This window comes from Vulpes lagopus, chromosome 8 (genome assembly GCF_018345385.1).
Source record: "Vulpes lagopus strain Blue_001 chromosome 8, ASM1834538v1, whole genome shotgun sequence".
Classification (NCBI taxonomy): domain Eukaryota; kingdom Metazoa; phylum Chordata; class Mammalia; order Carnivora; family Canidae; genus Vulpes; species Vulpes lagopus.
The window spans coordinates 39,933,562-39,950,750 of record NC_054831.1 but is presented as its reverse complement, the minus strand read 5'-3'; the positions used below and the strand labels follow the sequence as shown (position 1 = coordinate 39,950,750).

General features: G+C 40.3%; 1 protein-coding gene across 2 annotated transcripts in view; it reads left to right on the top strand.

Annotated features, from left to right (window-relative positions):
* Positions 1–17,189, top strand: part of FLT1 (fms related receptor tyrosine kinase 1) — a 177,526-nt gene that overhangs the window by 56,701 nt on the left and 103,636 nt on the right. For both annotated transcript variants that reach the window (XM_041764815.1, XM_041764814.1), the window contains exons 7-10: positions 96–270; positions 1,260–1,377; positions 3,748–3,917; positions 4,322–4,481. In XM_041764815.1, coding sequence (XP_041620749.1) covers positions 96–270; positions 1,260–1,377; positions 3,748–3,917; positions 4,322–4,481 — 623 coding nt within the window. The remainder of the gene's footprint in view (positions 1–95; positions 271–1,259; positions 1,378–3,747; positions 3,918–4,321; positions 4,482–17,189) is intronic.

Below are 17,189 nucleotides of genomic sequence, written 5' to 3'. Positions count from 1 at the left end.
AAATGTTGATCATCTCAGTAATAAATCTGAGGAATGCTATAACCTTGAACACGAACAATTACTATTTCCACATTCATTACACATTTTCCTTCTAGAAAAATAAGAGAGCTTCTATAAGGCAACGAGTTGGCCAACGCAGTTCCCATGCCAATGTGTTCTACAGCGTTCTTATTATTGACAAAGTGCAGAACAAAGACAAAGGACTTTACACTTGTCGCGTGAAGAGTGGTCCATCATTCAAATCTGTCAACACCTCAGTCCATATATATGGTAAGTCACCTGTGCTCTGCTTTCTATCATCATGGATTTGGGGCAGATTCTATTAAAAAAGTACATTTTCCTCTGGCCAAGAGATACTCTAACATGAATGATACAACTTGGTTCCCCTCTTCCCTTTGCCAAAAAGCAAAGTACAGTAAGTGTTCTTTAAATGTAATACTTTTGAATTAGACAGAGAATCTTTTCCTTGCCAGTTTATTGTGGTTAATAATTCAGTTAGATCATGTTATAATCTCTATTAAGTTCTTTTTTTAGTATTCCATATAAACAAGACTGGAAAATATAACAGACTCACCTTCATTTCTCAGGTATTAGTATGATTTAGAGAGAAAAATGTGGTGGGATAAATTATTTAGAATTGATGTGATTTTTATCCCTGGTTTTACTCTCATGAAATCCTAATATTGTTGCTTAATTCCAATAGGGAAATTCTGTAAAGAAAATACTTGAGCCTCTTTAGAATCCTTGAAAACCTTATTTATCTGCACTGTTGAAAAGAAAAATGGTGCGGAGCATAATCTCTGGAACAGTCTTGGCAGGTGGCCTTAGAAATTATTTTGACTTTCTTCAGTAGTGGTTTTTTTTTTTTTTTTTCTTTCTTAAATTGAATCATTTGCTTTATGGTGCCTGAAGGAACTTTCTCCCATCATACTCATGTTGGGCAGGTAGATTTTCGAAGTATCTCTACTTTTCTGTTATTGTGATACAGATATTTGAGGTGCCCCACTCTCTGTTGCCCTGCCTCTGTTTTATGTTTTACTCACAACCATTTGATTTGAGAGTACCTCACCAGTTAGGGTGCTTCTAAATTATTTTATTCAAGGATCACTATTTGGGCTCATTGATGGGCTTGATCAGAATTTGGCTCTGTTTATTCATTGCTTGCACCCTCCTTTTATGAGGCAGGGAGCTCGGTTAGTTTTGTTCTCTTTAGATAAACACAGCCTTTTCTAATCTCTTTATCACTTCTCTTTTCAAAGATAAGGCATTCATCACTGTGAAGCATCGAAAAGAGCATGTGCTTGAAACCATAGCTGGCAAGCGGTCCTACAGGCTGTCCGTGAAAGTGAAGGCATTCCCCTCACCAGAAGTTCTGTGGTAGGATCATAATTATTTTCCTATCAGTTTAAGATGTGTGCTTTGTAAGTAGGAAGATGCAGGAGCCCCGTGATTTGAATTCCTGAAAAAATACCAGGATATGTTCCCCAGACAGTTGTGGAGAGCCAAGCACCGCGTTGGTTTCTGGCCTGGGAGCGAAGCAGGTAGGATGTGCCTGAGGGAAAGGGAAACTCACAGGATGGAGCAAGAGATATGAGGTGTTTCTGAGTGCTTCAGTTCAGCCATTCACAAGCCGTGACTAAATTTCTGCATCTCCAAACCTCCCCATGATGTCAACATCCTTTGAATGGAGTATGTTGGGCAATGAGTAGGAAGCATCTTGAATATGTAACATGCTCTATTAACCCTAAAGAAGTGGGCCCTTGTAATGAGGATAATAATTCTTTTATTATCTGAAAGTAATTCTTTTATATACAGCTGGGATGAAAGTTCCAGTCTTGTTTTAAAATTAAACAAACATTAATAGAGACAAGACTTATTCAGCTGCAGGGGTGGAGGAAAGGACCAACTTGAACTAATTAAGTTTTTTTTGGCTCAAAGGGTACATATTCAGAAATTCCTGAAGCAGGTTCTTTTTGTGTTAGTACAACACCTGATGTGAAACAATGTAATCTGTTTCTAATCTACAGTCATTTTGTTAAATCATTTTTAAATGCCAATATCTTTGGCTCAAACCATTACATTTTAAACAAAGAATAAAGTACAAAACTGATTAGGAAAACAACCCATACAATATAGAAGTGGTGCCATTATAGAATCACCTCCACCAGGCCTTATTTTGCTTTCAGTATCCTATGATTAAAGTATTTGTTTTCTGTTTCCTCAGGTAGTTAGTAGGGGGTTAAAGAGAAAATTAAACTTTGTGCTATGCCCCTTCATGCTGTCACAGAAAAGTTTTTTTTGTTTTGTTTTATAATGTACAAGAAATCCAATAATAAATTTCCTGCCGGTGTATGTAATTCCTTAATAGGAATTTAATCACTCCAGGCGATACATTCCCTGTTTCAAAAGTGTCTGAGGGTGTCCCCATGTATTAAACAGCACTAATTTCTTTTGTAACAAAGTAGCCAGGGCCTAAAACGCATACACCATATAAATGGATCCATCTTTGAAAACACTGACTTGTTAATGAGAAATAAAGTAAACTAAGATGACATTTACAGTCATAGAATAGAGCATAGGCATTTCAACTGCTTTGGAACTGAGACCCATTAGTGATGATGATTTGCTTACAAGACCACGTAACATTTGCATGGATAGAAGCTAATACCAATATTTAATTTCCAATATTAAACCTTTATACAGAACACAATAAACTTCTAACAGAGTAAAAAATGCCCAGCTAAAGAACTGTGCAATTCAATGAAATCATAGAAGTTTAGCATTAAATTTTGGAGAAACTCTAGAAAATTTGGAGAAACTGAGGCTCACACAGGCAAGTCAGGGGCACAACACAGAGTATCAGAGCCAAGTCAAGCATTCAGGCCTCCCAACTCTCAGCTTGTATGCAATTACATGATATCTAGGCATTGATTCTATATTTAAAGTAAAAAAGAATTTTTTTTAAGTTCGGTACCTTTTGTTTGTGAGTTTTGTACCTTCGCTCTTCTTCCTCAGGGGAACAAATCTTGATAATCTTGATTTTACTATAGCTTATGAAAGGGACAACTGGTGTGACCATTTATACAACTAATAAGAACTCCACATGAGACCACAATAGGAAAGTCTATTTTTATTTTTATCTGGAGAAGTGATCTAGTTGATCTGACTTACAATGGCCCTTGGATTGCTGATGAAGCCCTCATGGAAAACTGAAAACATCTAGATGGGATCAGCCAGTGCTGCTGGGTGAATACTTAAGTCACATGGTGACCAGCATCCTCGTGGCTACCTTAAAACCAGCGCTTTTCTTTCTCCCTTCAAAGTACTTCTTCCTCCTTACCAATAAGTGTGAAGGGTTTCTCCCTTTAAAAACGATACCTGACAGGCGATACCTGACAGGCGCCTGGGTGGCTGAGTCCAATGAAACGCCTGCCTTCAGCTCAGGCCCTGATCCCAGGTTTCTGGAATCCCTGAATCAAGCTCCCAGCTCCGTGGGGAGCCTGTTTCTCTCTCTTACTCTCTTGCTCTCTCTCTCTGCCATAAATAAATAAAATCTTTAAAATGAATAAATAAACAAACCATACCTGCCTTTACCAAAAAGTAAGCATCTATCTTTGTAAAATGAATGTGGAGGACCAAAAGGATTGGAGCGTATCAGCTTGAGCTCACAAAAGTAAATGACAGTATCTTAAAATGCTATCTGAGAGGCAGTATGGAGTGACTTCCCAATCACACTCTTAACTACAGGCTAAAAGATGGGTTCCCCGTGACTGAGAAATCTGCTCGCTATTTGGTTCATGGCTACTCATTAATCATCAAAGATGTGGCTGCAGAAGATGCGGGGGACTACACGATCTTGTTGGCCATAAAGCAGTCGAGTGTGTTTAAAAACCTCACCACCACTTTAATTGTAAATGGTAAGCTTGCTGTTCCTCTACTTTCTTCCAGTTCTGGGCAAGGAAAGAGTTCTGGGAATATAGGTAAATCGAAAGTCAATAGCACAACATCAGAGAAAATAAACTTTTAGTGATTATTTTAAAAACCATGTATACCCCCATCATGCTGATTTCATGTCTGCTTATTAACTTCCATAAGTATGATTTTTTTTATCATCGTAATCATAATGTACATACTATGGAATCAATTTTTTACTGTTATCAAAACACTTCTACTTAAAAAAAAAAAAAAATGCTGTTAATGGCAACAACCATGTGTTTGTTTCCCTGACATCAAAACCAGGGAGAAGTGGTCTTTCATGCTGTAGCCCAGGAAAAAGTCACCGCACAGCTCTTGACTTCTGTCCTATTCATCTCTCTTCCAGTGAAACCCCAGATTTATGAAAAGGCCGTGTCATCCTTTCCAGACCCGACTCTCTATCCCCTGGGCAGCAGACAAATCCTGACCTGTACCATTTACGGTATCCCTCAACCTACAGTCAGATGGTTCTGGCGTCCCTGTAACCATAATCATTCCAAAGCAAGGTAAGGACAGTTTGTTTCCAGATTAACTTTCAAATACTTGCCGTACATGGACTCAAGATTCTTTAATGGACACACATGGAAGTTTGCAAATGGAATATTCAGTTATATTTGGGGCAAAGGCTTTCCCTCTCACAGGAAAAAGTAGGTAATACCTACTCTTCTTTCCTCATTTCTAGTTTTTCTCTCTAGTTGATAGTGTTCAGAGCACAGGGTCAGGATCAAGGTCACCTTGTGAGCCTTTTCTGAAACTCAGGTTGGAACTCCAGTTCTCTTGTTCTCAACTGAAAACCTCCAGACTTTGGCTAATTCAGCTACCGTGGCCTTCCCATTTCCCATTTTGTGAACATTGGATGTGATAGGAGATCTTCCCTGCACTGATGATTACCCATTGTAGATTTTGCTCACGCTCTTCCATTCATCTGAAATACACTTCCACCCATTTGCTGCCTCCTTATCCTCTGAGGCTTACCTCTTATGTTAGCTTCTCTGTGAACTCTCCTGACTGCCTCATTCAGACTCCTTTCTCCCTCTTCTGTATGAGGCGGGCCTCCTTAACACTTCTCTGGGTTTGCATCCTTTGCTGGGTTTGCATACATTTGCATACATTTGCTTTATCTTAGAGCCCTGAGCTGACTGAGAGCACCTCTGTATCTCTAGGCACACACAGTGGTAGAAGTTTACTGTGTGTTTGCCGAATGGCTACGTCCCTACCTTCTGGTCATTGTGCAGTGCTTCCTTGCATCCTGTTGATGACTGAGTCCTGTTTCTCTTTTCTCATTTTTGTTTAGTCTAGAGGCATGATGCTAAGGACAGTTCATGGGAGCTAATTTGAAGGACGAGAATAGAATTGATAAGTGCAACAATAAGATATTATTGGGACTGCCCAAGAGCAATCACTTTGCCATAAATTTGCTTTATTGCTTTTTAACTCTACTTGCAGAGTGTTTGGGAAAATTGCTATTTTAAAAAAAAAAACAGAAACTAAATGTTTAGCTTGATAAAAAGGTGAGACATGAATCTAGCATAAAGAGTGGCTATTTGGTTTTCTGGATTCTCCCTGCCATTTCAACTCTTCATCTTCTGTGGTAATCTTTTGCATAAGGCCTTTCATTCTGAGAGTGAAAGCTACTAGTGAGTGCTAGGGTTCCTGAGAAGTAGCTGTTTCCACACATGTCCTGATTTCTCATGTGAATGCCATTTGCTAAGAATAGTAATATGGAGAAATTACAAATCTTGAATATCTTCTTTACCACTATGGGTACTTAACCCCCCCAAAAATGAGGTCTACTGAGATTTTGTATGATTTTGCTAATTTAGGGGCAGGCATCCATATTTATGGATATTTATTTCTCCATCCCTTTAAGGCCTGGATATTTGTGCCAACCTAACATGCAAATAAGTGAAAAATAAATAATTTAAGCTATTTAGAGAAAAATATAAAGTTTTGAACTTTCAGGGAATAACATAATGGCCTTTTATAGATGTTTTTAATGTTTGTTTTGACAATAGCAAACCTAAAATTTCAATTCCAGGGGTGCTTAGGTGGCTCAGTCAGTTAAGTGTCTGACTCTTGAGTTCAGCTCAGGTCTTGATCTCAGGGTCATGAATTTGAGCCCCACAGTGGGCTCTCTGCTGGGCATGGAGCCTACTTAAAAAAATAAAAATATAATTTCAAATCTATTTAGGACAGAACTAGGAACTCTGTTAGAAAATAATAATTGTCAGTGAGGTAATATGTTATAAAGTTAGGTCTGGGGACACCTGGGTGGCTCAGCGGTTAAGTGTCTGCCTTTGGCTCAGGGTGTGACCCTGGAATCCCAGGTCAAGTCCCACATGGGGCTCCCTCCCTGCATGGAGCCTGCTTTTCCCTCTGTCTATGTCTCTGCTTCACTCTGTGTGTGTTTCTTGTGAATAAATAAATAAAATCTTTTTTAAAAATAAAGTTGGGTTTGAATAATAGTAATAAAATATGGTTTGGGGAATGAAGTCATTTGAAGTAAAACTTTGGAGGCATTAGCTCTCTTCTTCTGATTTCTTTTTGGTACATGGGATCCTTCTTTTGTGTCATGGAGTAAGCTTACCAGGGTCTGGAAGGATGTGTAATTCCTCTTTGACTTCTCTCAAGACTCAAAGTAGTGCCTCTAATCTTCAGTAAATGTTTGTTGACCATTTGACCTATGCTCTGATCAAGGCATTTTTTAAAAAACCAATCACAAGACAGATCAGAAATGCAAGCTTTAACTTTTTCAGTGATATTTCATTTAAAAAAATGTCATTCCTTGAAATTATCTGCTATAAAATATGCATATCCCTAAGAAGTTATTTTTTTTCTAAGTCAATAGACAGAGAGTTATTTTTTTCTAAGTCAACTGAGCAACTTACCTGTGTCAGGCCTGAATTCAATGCTTGATGGTTAAATCAGTACATTTAACTTAGAGATATATAGGACCTTTGTGCGGTAGGACACAAATAGAACAGATAGAAGCTAAACTTAGCAGATAAATGGAGCCTTCCTTAATTATTAGAAGTTTTCAAATGTGTCTTTGTATAAATGTATTTTATATACTAACACTTAGATACCATTGTAGATAAGAATTTTAGTGACATTTGAATAAAGGGCATTTTATCGCATGAATTTTTAGAATTTTATTTTGAGTTACATAGTAACATATTTGCATGGTGGTATCTGTTCATGCCTGTCAAAAGAGATTAGGCAATTTTAATACATACACATTACTCTTGAATATATAGAATAATTCTTGGTATTTAAATTTTAGGCTCTTGTTAAAGGACATATCTATATATGGAGACAACCGAAGCATTAGGGTTAGTTTTGAGGTTTGAATGTTTTTCAGTAGCTCAAACTTTTTTTTAAAGAAAATATGTTTTATTTATTTATTTGAAATAGAGCAAGTGAGAGAGAGTATGTGCCAGGCAGGGGTAGGGTAGTAGGAGAGAGAGAAAGAGAAGCAGTTTCCTCACTGAGCAGGGAGGCCAACACAGGGCTTGATCCCAGGACCCCAGGATCGTGACTTGATCCAAAGGCAGACGCTTAACTGACTGAGCTGCCCAGGTGCCCCTAAGTAGTTCAAACTTATTAATTGGTTTAATATGGCCAACTAATAAGTTTATGTATTTACTAGTACCCAGTAAGTACATAAATATATTTTAAACTTGTCAGAACTACTACTCAACTAGTCCATCTTTGTGGAAATTAAACCATAAATAACATTAGAAGAAATTTCCTCGTTAAAAAAAAAAAAGTGATACACTGCTAAGTCTTAGCTATGCTTTTGATTCACCCAGAGTTTGTTCTTATAAAACATTGCTAATAAAAGAGAGGGAAAAGGTAGTTACTTTCCAATTCACATTCCTAATGAGCGGGGAAGAAATATAACAAAAATTTTTCCCCTTTTACTTTCCTGCACATTTGGGTGGTATAAAGTAGTAGGAGAGCTAGATTTTAATAGCCTTAAAGTAACTTATCAATGCCCAATGAAGTGGAATTTTGAATTTTTCCTCATCCTTAGCAATTAGCAGAGACTTCTAAATAAATATTCCTAAACTTGTTCCAGATTAGTATGGGCATAACCTAGGGCATGTGCATAAAGGTAGGTAACCTTATAGTCCCTTTCACATGTGCATAGTTTACAGCTTCTGTTCATATAACATACGGATGATAATTCTACACACTTCACAGAGACAATATGAGGATAGAATGAAGTAATGGACAGAATGCTGAAGAAAGGCCAAGGTTGTGATAACCGCTAGCAGTAGGATAAAATTCTCTAATTAATAAGGCTCTAAAACTTTTAAGGAACTGGAAAAGAATTTTCTGCCTACTATAGAGCTGGTTTCACAACAGTGACAATTTTTAACCTAAAGTTTCTGAGAAGTGAACACAAATGGTGGAAAGTCAAGTGTGATTTTGCTGGGCTTGAGAAATAGAAATGTAGTAGGCCTGGGGGTAGAATTGACAAAAAAATTAATGTGATTTTTCAGAAGAAAAACAAAGGAAATACAGATGAGTTAAGCAAAAAGAAAAGCAAGGCTATGAAAAACTGCAGTGGGGGACCGAAACAACCATCCTCGTGTGTGCGGCCTGCCTCACTCACTCGTTTCCTGTCATGGGAGGAAGTGGTTCTGACCTGTGGGTTGGCAAAGGCCAGGGTGGGGCAGCATGGGACATGGGAGAGCTGATTCCTACTTGGTGAACCCACAGTAGATTCTAGAAGTTCACCACCCCTCTCCCCCGGATGTTGAAGAACTGAGTGGGACTACTGAGTGCGACTCACCGCCCTGTAGTGAGCTGAGCTTGCTCACATAGTGCTTTGCCACAGTGCTGGTTCCATCTCCCGGGGCATAGCATGGAGAATGGTCTCTACAGGAATGAATAACAGTCTTGAACTGGAGGGAAGGGACCCCTCTTTGGGAAATGGAGTAGATGGATTTGTGGGGCCCAGCTGGAAACGGATCGGACAGCCTTGGCATGATGCTGGTACTCAGATCACCCATTGCACTTTCTTGGGAAGAGTCTGAGATGGTGGGAGGCTGTATTTATTGCTGCGTGCTTGAGCACCGAGGAGCCCCACTGGCAGCTGACTGGAGCTTTCAGACCTGGCTGGGCCATTTACTCCCCGCAAAGAGGAGGGTGGTGAGTGGGCCGCAGCTGAGTCCTTCCTGACACTCGCCCTTAACCCATGAATGCAGCCCAGCTCCCAGCCCAGCTCCCCGACCCTGTCAGTGCCCAGCTCCTGTCAGTGCCCAGCATCTACCCCTCTGAGGTTGCTTTGTCTTCTTTTTAAAACGAAGGCTTGCCTTTCAAATGTTGAATGTGTTTGTGTCTTTTCTCTGGGGAGGGGAGGGTGAAGGCCTGCAGCCGCTGCGATTAACTGCAGCTTTGTTTTTAGAGCACACGCTCTTTCTGTCACAGGCTGCTTTCATTCTCTGTCCCCATCTAACTATCGAGGTCATATATAACACTGATAGATGATTACAGAGTGGCAGCACAAACTATGCTGTTTTTAGTGGAAAAAAACCGTTAAGTGAATTGAGTTCTTTGGGAAAAATCTCATTTGCTTTGCCAGCTATTGGTGGTGACCAGTAAAAATACATAGAGAGAAACCTTTGCTCCTTCTGCTACATTCACATTGCTCGCATGTTACAAATGCGTTGTGCACATCATTGGTGTTCAACCCAAATACACTGTCACCCATCTACTTATCGCACCAACCGTGCGAAAACAAAGATCCACACTGTTGGCCATTATGTTTTATTATGTAAGATCAAACATATCTGTTACTTATTCTCTCTGGACGTGTACCTGCAGAATGTCCATTTCCCAGTCTCAGGGATAGAGACCCGGGAAGCAAGGAAGTGGGTTCTATTCTTGGCACAGGCCCTGACTTCTTTGTGACCTTGGCCAGTTATTTAATCTGTGTTTCAATTTCCCCTTCTGTAAATGGTAACTGCCCTGCTTCCCTTTTCCTATAATACATAGCTATTCATGAGTGAAATGAGAAAATCACTTAAAACGACATTTTCTTCATTCAGAAAAGCTTGAAATAATTTCCTAGTTGTGGCACATTGATATTTCCCCCCTTCTGCTTCTTACAAATTATCAAGCAATTTGACCCGAGGATTAATTCCAGGGATCAGTGCCCAATTCATTGAAAGAAATGAACCTGTGAAAGTTGAATGGTTGTAAGAGAAGGGCTTCCATCTAAGTATGTATTCTGTGGTACAGAGCTGCCTCAGTAATTATAATGCTAGTAATTACCCATTAAAAAAACAACCCACAGCTCCCCCACTGCGGGTGTCAACCCACATTTTTTTCATTGCCAACCTGGACTACCTGTGCCAGTCTTGGCCCAGCCCAGCCAAGCAAAGGCATTATCATTCTTTGCCCACTTAGCCCGAAAACCTCGCTTGCTTTATTTGATCTTTTGCCAATGAGTCCCTCTGGAATGCAAACAAATGTAATTGGATTCTCAACTCATGGCAGGTGAGGAGGGTAGAGTATTCTGTATTACTTTCTTAGCCAAAATGGTGGATTTTCTAAGAAAAACGTGATAGGTGTACATGGAATTTTTAAGGAACTGCTTCCAGAACTCTAAAGCCAGTCAGATCTGGAGTCTCAGATAGTTACACACTTTAGAAGTTTAATAGGATGTGATAATCCCCGCCGCACAATTTGATGTCCCATTTTGGAACCCGCCTCACCTGCCCAGCGGTAGAGGACTGGGGTTTGGGTCTGGGAAAGCAGACCACTCCAGGACCAAGTGTGCTTTGCTGGGCTTCCCAGGGGGCGGCAGGGCGGGGGGGGGGGGGGGCGCGTTGTTGGGAGGTGGCCTACAAAATAAAGGAAAGCAGAGGCATCTAGGAACTCAGAGAAGGACTCGCTTAATTGCATCTCTCTATTGTTTACATCAGCAAATTGGCAAAGAAAGGAAGGCTTGGATCATTAGGGATGTGTGAGGGATAGATCATCTGAGATCATCTGAGAGACATACCCCGCTGATGCACAAACCTAACAGGACCCAAACAAAACAATTGTTAATGGTAGTTAATTAGAAATGTACTCAAGGATTTAATTGACTGCCAGCATGAAGGTCTGTTATTTTGGGGCTGAAACAATGTTATGTCCCATATTCTACTATCTATAAAATGAAAGTTTTAAACAATTTAAACACAGAAAAGGTCAACATTTCCTAGGGGCTATCTGTAGGTCAGATGTCAAAGGAAAGCATGATTTAAGAAGACCTTTCCTTTTGGAAATATCACATACTGCATGTTTTTTTTAACATTTATCACATCGCTCTTAAGCATACATATAATTTGTGTCCATGTGTCTCTTGCCAGATTTTCCATGCAAGGTACGTATGGGTTTATGGACTCAAACCAGGCACACCATCGAGAGTTTTAACGTGCCATACACAAAACCCTGAATCAAAATGGGGATTTTAAAGAAGGAAGACTCATTCACTGGAGACCACTTTAGCAGAACTTTGAGCTTGAACAAACAAGCTCAAATTAATCTGGCTGTCTTCTACAGGAGGCTTTCATCACAAGCAAACGTGAATGTTCACTTACTAATGAGAAACTTCTTGCTTTCTGTTATATAATTGCTGGATGAGGAAGTGCATGCTGCCCAATGTGAATGTTTGGACGAGGGCCCTTATTAATATTTCATACAAAGTCCTGAGAACAGAGCACGAGTTCATTTGCCAAATGCCTCTCTGCCACTTTTCTCTGCTTTGTGAGATTTGCCTCTTTTTCCCACTCCTCATGGTAATACGAGTCTGATGAATAATTGTTTCTAATGAATTAACTGTCTCCTGTAATTGCTGTCAAATATTTCATTATGTGTTTAAATTAAACCAAAAGGCTGAGTCATAGGAAGTCTACGCAGAGCAGTTTTTAGAGGGATCTTTTGAGCAAATTCAGCGTTGCTTCCCAGGATTAGGAATATCAGAAGGTAATGACATATGGTTTGGGAAGTTTCCATAAAAAAGATGGGTGAGCCTCTCAAATTTTCTTTGATTTTTAAAACTCACAGATTTTTAAAAGTTGAATGAGTATTTTCAAGACTGAATCTAGAAACTAATGTCCAGACACAAGAGCCTTAGGTAATAGATAAATAGGACAGATCACTTATAAGACATGCACCTGTTCTTGGAAGTCTACATTTTAGTTAGATCTCCAATAACTTAATAGACTGTTTTATTCCTTTTTTAAGGAAACCCCCACCCCAGTCCCCCATAGTGGTATAGCACAAGGAATAAAATCGGGAGACTATTTCTTGAAATATAAACTCTGGTCACTGATTTTAATGTAGCCTCCCTGCCCTTTTAGGTGAAAAAATACAGCCTGGTGCATTGAGAAGATAGAAAGGATATAATGGATTTAGACTATGGCCAGATGGTGTCTTAAAATGCGCTTCAAGTCAGTAGAACTTGTTTCTTCCTACTTTCTCTAGAAGCCTCGGGATGTCTTGTCACCTCAAATGCCACTATCTACTTAATGATAACAGACGTAATCAATGAGCCCTTCCTAGTGCCAAAGCTGTGTTCTCCCCTTTCCATACAGTGTCCCTGATCTGTACAATTCTACAGAATGGACATAATTTCCTCACCAGGAAACTGAGGTTCAGAAAGTTATTTCTCAGGTGTTTTCAGATCATGGAATAGGAGAGGCTAAGTAGGTTGGCATTTCAGAAGGTTACTTTTCATTGGTGTCCCATGGGATTCCTCTAAGTACACCCTATGGGTTCCCAGAGAAAGTTACAGAAATCCTCAAGGGGGACTTGCCTAACCCACTGTGTTTACTCTTGAGCCAGTGATCCCACAAAGTCCACCTGGAAGTTAGAGTTGCACTGAGGATGGGAAGGAAGAGGAGAAAGAGCATCTGGGAGAATTTGACTCAGATTTCACGATTACTTTGGGAACTGGTGATGATGACCTGTACTGGTCTGGGCACCAGACCTACAGGTGCGAATAGACCTTTTGACGGAGTATAAACCTAGTGGGACAAGCAGGTCTAAATAAGACCAACCTGAGGAGGAAAGGAAGTCAGTCAATTTGGCACTTCTGCTGTGGTGGCACTCGCCCTCTGTATGACTTTTTCTCCATGCGGGGGGGTTTGCTCTCTTGCAGGGGAGTCTCATTCCCTCCTTTGTTGTTCAGGAATAATTTTTTGGATCAGGATTCAGCAAGCACTCAGACCTCAGAGAGGGGGCTCACAAAGCTGTGGGTTTTTGCAGGAGGCAAAGAATGGGCTGAGGGGGAGGGGAGGATGAAAGAAAATGAAGGAGAAAGCTTGAGTTTATAGTTGATGAGTAAATGCAGTAAAGACATGGACGTCTCCACAGGCCTTGACCTACTCACCTGGAATGCTTCATTCACTTAGAATTAGGGAATCTTCAAGATTAAGAAGAGCTTGTTTTATAGAGGAGAAACTGGCACAAAGACAATTATCCCTCACCTCACAGCTAGTTCATGGCAAGCCTGGGACTGGGCCCAAGTCTCTGATTTCCTGTCTATTATTCCTGTTCGTTCTTATTTCCACCATAACATTGCATTGAGTCTCCATGGGAGGGGCCTGTAACCTGGATGAATAAATGAACTGTCATGGTTTCAGTGGCTGGTAGGTAATAAGGACTACAGTTTCAAGGAAACTCTGGGGGAAATAAGACCTGAGTCCTAAAGATGATGGGTAGGTACTAGAACAGCAAACAGAAAGGAACATAGATATGACAGAAGGACATGGGGATAGGAATGGGATGAAGAGTTGAAAAGGACATGCACCAAGCATAACTTGGCCGGCTCATCAGGTTTGGGCTGAGAAAATTGAAAACCAAAACTTGGAAAGCTGGATATGGACCTGATGTAGAATTTTTCATATGAGGGCTAAATAGTTGAGCCAACCATTCATTCTACCTCAGCCCCCCTTCCTGGCTAATGCTTGGCTCTTCTGGTATCAACTGCACATGGCCAACTCATCACTTAACTTGCATGGACTGATAGACTTTCACAGGTTCATTGTTGGTGGTCTTACTTCTGTCACCCGTCTTTAGCATGTGTCATGTGCATTGTGTCCCTGAAACTCTGTCCTGCACATCTGAAGATCAAAGCCTTAGAATCCAAGAACTTGGATTTTCACTTGAGCTTTTTAAAAAATGAATCGGGGGAGGGGGTGGTGGCTCCTGGGTAGCTCAGTTGGTTAAGCGTCTGCCTTCAACTCAGGTCATGATCTCTGGGTCCTGGGATCAAACCCCTGTGGGGTTCCCCACTGAGTGCGGAGTTTGCTTCTCCCTATCTCCCTCTGCCCCTACCCCCCCACTCATATTCTCTCTCTCTCTCTCTCTCTCAAATAAATAATATCTTTAAAAATAAATAGGTAGGGGATCCCTGGGTGGCGCAGCGGTTTGGCGCCTGCCTTTGGCCCAGGGCGCGATCCTGGAGACCCGGGATCGAATCCCACATCAGGCTCCCGGTGCATGGAGCCTGCTTCTCCCTCCGCCTGTGTCTCTGCCTCTCTCTCTCTCTCTGTGACTATCATAAATAAATTAAAAAAAAAAAAAAAGGGGGATCCCTGGGTGGCGCAGCGGTTTGGCGCCTGCCTTTGGCCCAGGGCGCCATCCTGGAGACCCGGGATCGAATCCCACATCAGGCTCCCGGTGCATGGAGCCTGCTTCTCCCTCCGCCTGTGTCTCTGCCTCTCTCTCTCTCTGTGTGACTATCATAAATAAATTAAAAAATAAAAATAAAAATAAAAAAATAAAAAAAAATAAAAATAAATAGGTAGATTAAAAAAAATGATCTGGGGCATGTTATCCCATTTCCTGAGGCTTTTAACGTTCCAGATGCCTTGTCTTCATCATTGAAAACTATGTAACATGATCACTGATTGCTACTTTATTGAGAAATTCCCTCATGTGAAAAAGCCTTTGGGTAAATAAGGTGAGGAAAACGAGAATGGGTGGAGACTACTTAGAGCCAAATAGAAGATTATGTCCAGAAGACTCTATGGCCTAGGCTTTCTATTTTTATTTCTTTTGTAGCTGAAAATTATTGAGTACTTTATAGTACATTAAGTGTTTAATGTTGCTTTATATGTACTGCCTCATTTAATTATTACAGAGCTTCTGTGAGGCAGATCTGGGATTATTGCCATTATAGAAAGTTTAAGTACCTTGTTAGAAAACCAGCCCTGGTTTTCTGGTGTCAGAGTCTATAAGTGAGTGGCTTTCTCTCACATCATCAACCAGGCACTTCATTTTCATTATGAGGGTTGGCTCTGTAATAACTACTTAGACCTTAAGTTGATTAATTTGGGGGCACAAGCTCATGATCCAGAAACAAATATGTTTGGAGAGGCCCATGTTAATGACATCAAGAACCAATTTTAAAAGGTATTAGGATGCAGAAAAATATAGTCTAGAATTTAAGGTCATGGGCTACAGAGCCTGAATCCTGGCTTTACCACATATTACTGTCTACCAGCTTCCTGGTAAAATAAACTACCTTTGTATGTCTGAGTTTCCCGATCTACACAATAGAGATAGTAGCACTGATACCTTAAGCTTGTTTGCAGGGATTAAATGAGCTAGTATATAGCTCATTTATGAAGTATATATGAAGTATTTAGTTCTGTGGCTGGTGCATTGTGAGGGCTAATTTTGTTTGCTGGAACTTGTCAAGTATTTTTAGATTACTCTAGGGCTGCCCACTGCAAAGCAGCTTCCTTCTGAGGTGGCATTATATGCACATGAGTATCCTGTGAAAGCTGACAGTATTCTGACAAAATGATCTGTGCTGTTAGGTTAATGTTCTCCCAGAAAATATGCTTGCATCTTTAATTTTTAAAAAAAATTTATTTATTTACTTATTTGAGAGAGACAGAGAGAGAGAGAAGGGGGAGGGACAGAAGGAGAGGGAATGAGTCCCAAGCAGACTCTTCACTGAGTGCAGAGTCCATCACAAGGGCTCCATCTCTGAACCTTGAGATCATGACCTCAGCCAAAACCAACAGTCGGACACTTCACCGACTGACCACCCAGGCTCCCCTGTGCTTGCATCTTTAGACAGGTCTTCTGACTATGGTGATTTACTCCAAAGAAATTAGAATGGAACAGAAAGGGTAGAACTTTCAGATTTTTTTTTCTTTTTTTTTTTTTTTTTGGAAATTAGAGGAGCTATAATATCCTAAATCTACTCGCATTTGAAAATTCTGCCTCAGCTATTCAAACATTCATTGACCCAATTCTTGACCCAGCTATGCTAGCCTAGGGGGCTCTTGACATCTTACTTACTTGTGCTCAGTTATATTCTGATATTTTTCTGATATTTTGATACATGAGCACATATTTGACTTGTCTCTTCAATAAATGTATATGTTCTTTAATAACTGAAGGATCTAAATCTTCTACTTTCAGAGGATATGATTTTACTTCTTAAATGGAACATGTATGAATATACTTTTTTTTTATTTGAACACAATGGTGCTAATAATTATAAGCCAATATTTTTGCCTACTCTTGAGGAAAGATGAAGTGCTGGTTGGTCTTCTATTTTCTGTTAGACCAAAAGATGCTTCTCCACACATCAGCCTCATTGCCTAAGTTGAAATTGTCCAGGACTATCAGTTTGTCAGATATGGGTTACACTGTGAGGGCTTCATACAATCAGACCCTCTGGCTCCACTGGTAGTCCTCACTGTGAGTGGCCAGGCAGTGATGGTGGTGACAGTGCTTAGTTGAGAGGATATGTGTGAGGTCATTTGAGGGTCAGTAGTGCCCCTTTTTTCAGCACATTTGAGGTATGTGATGGATGGTAGGTTGACACCTAACATAGGGGTTGAATCCACATCTAGTCAGGGCATTGTCAGGATTCACTCTTCTCCTCAGTGTGAGGTGGAGATGGGTGTGCTCCTCTACTGTTTACAGGTGGCTGGGCTAGGCCATAAGGTTATAATGATGAATAAACATAGTCCCAGCTCTTAAGTAGCTCTCTATCTAGTGAGATAATAAAATGACAGCTTATATTATCAATCTATCTACTGTGTGTTGGGCACTGTGCTAAGCACATTACATAAATTAACTCGTTGAGTATCACCCTGATGTTCGCCATCATGGACAGCAAGAAGATCTTCTGTAAATTATTTCCCTTCTGTTTATCTTTTAACTCCTATAATAAAACCAGTAAGACA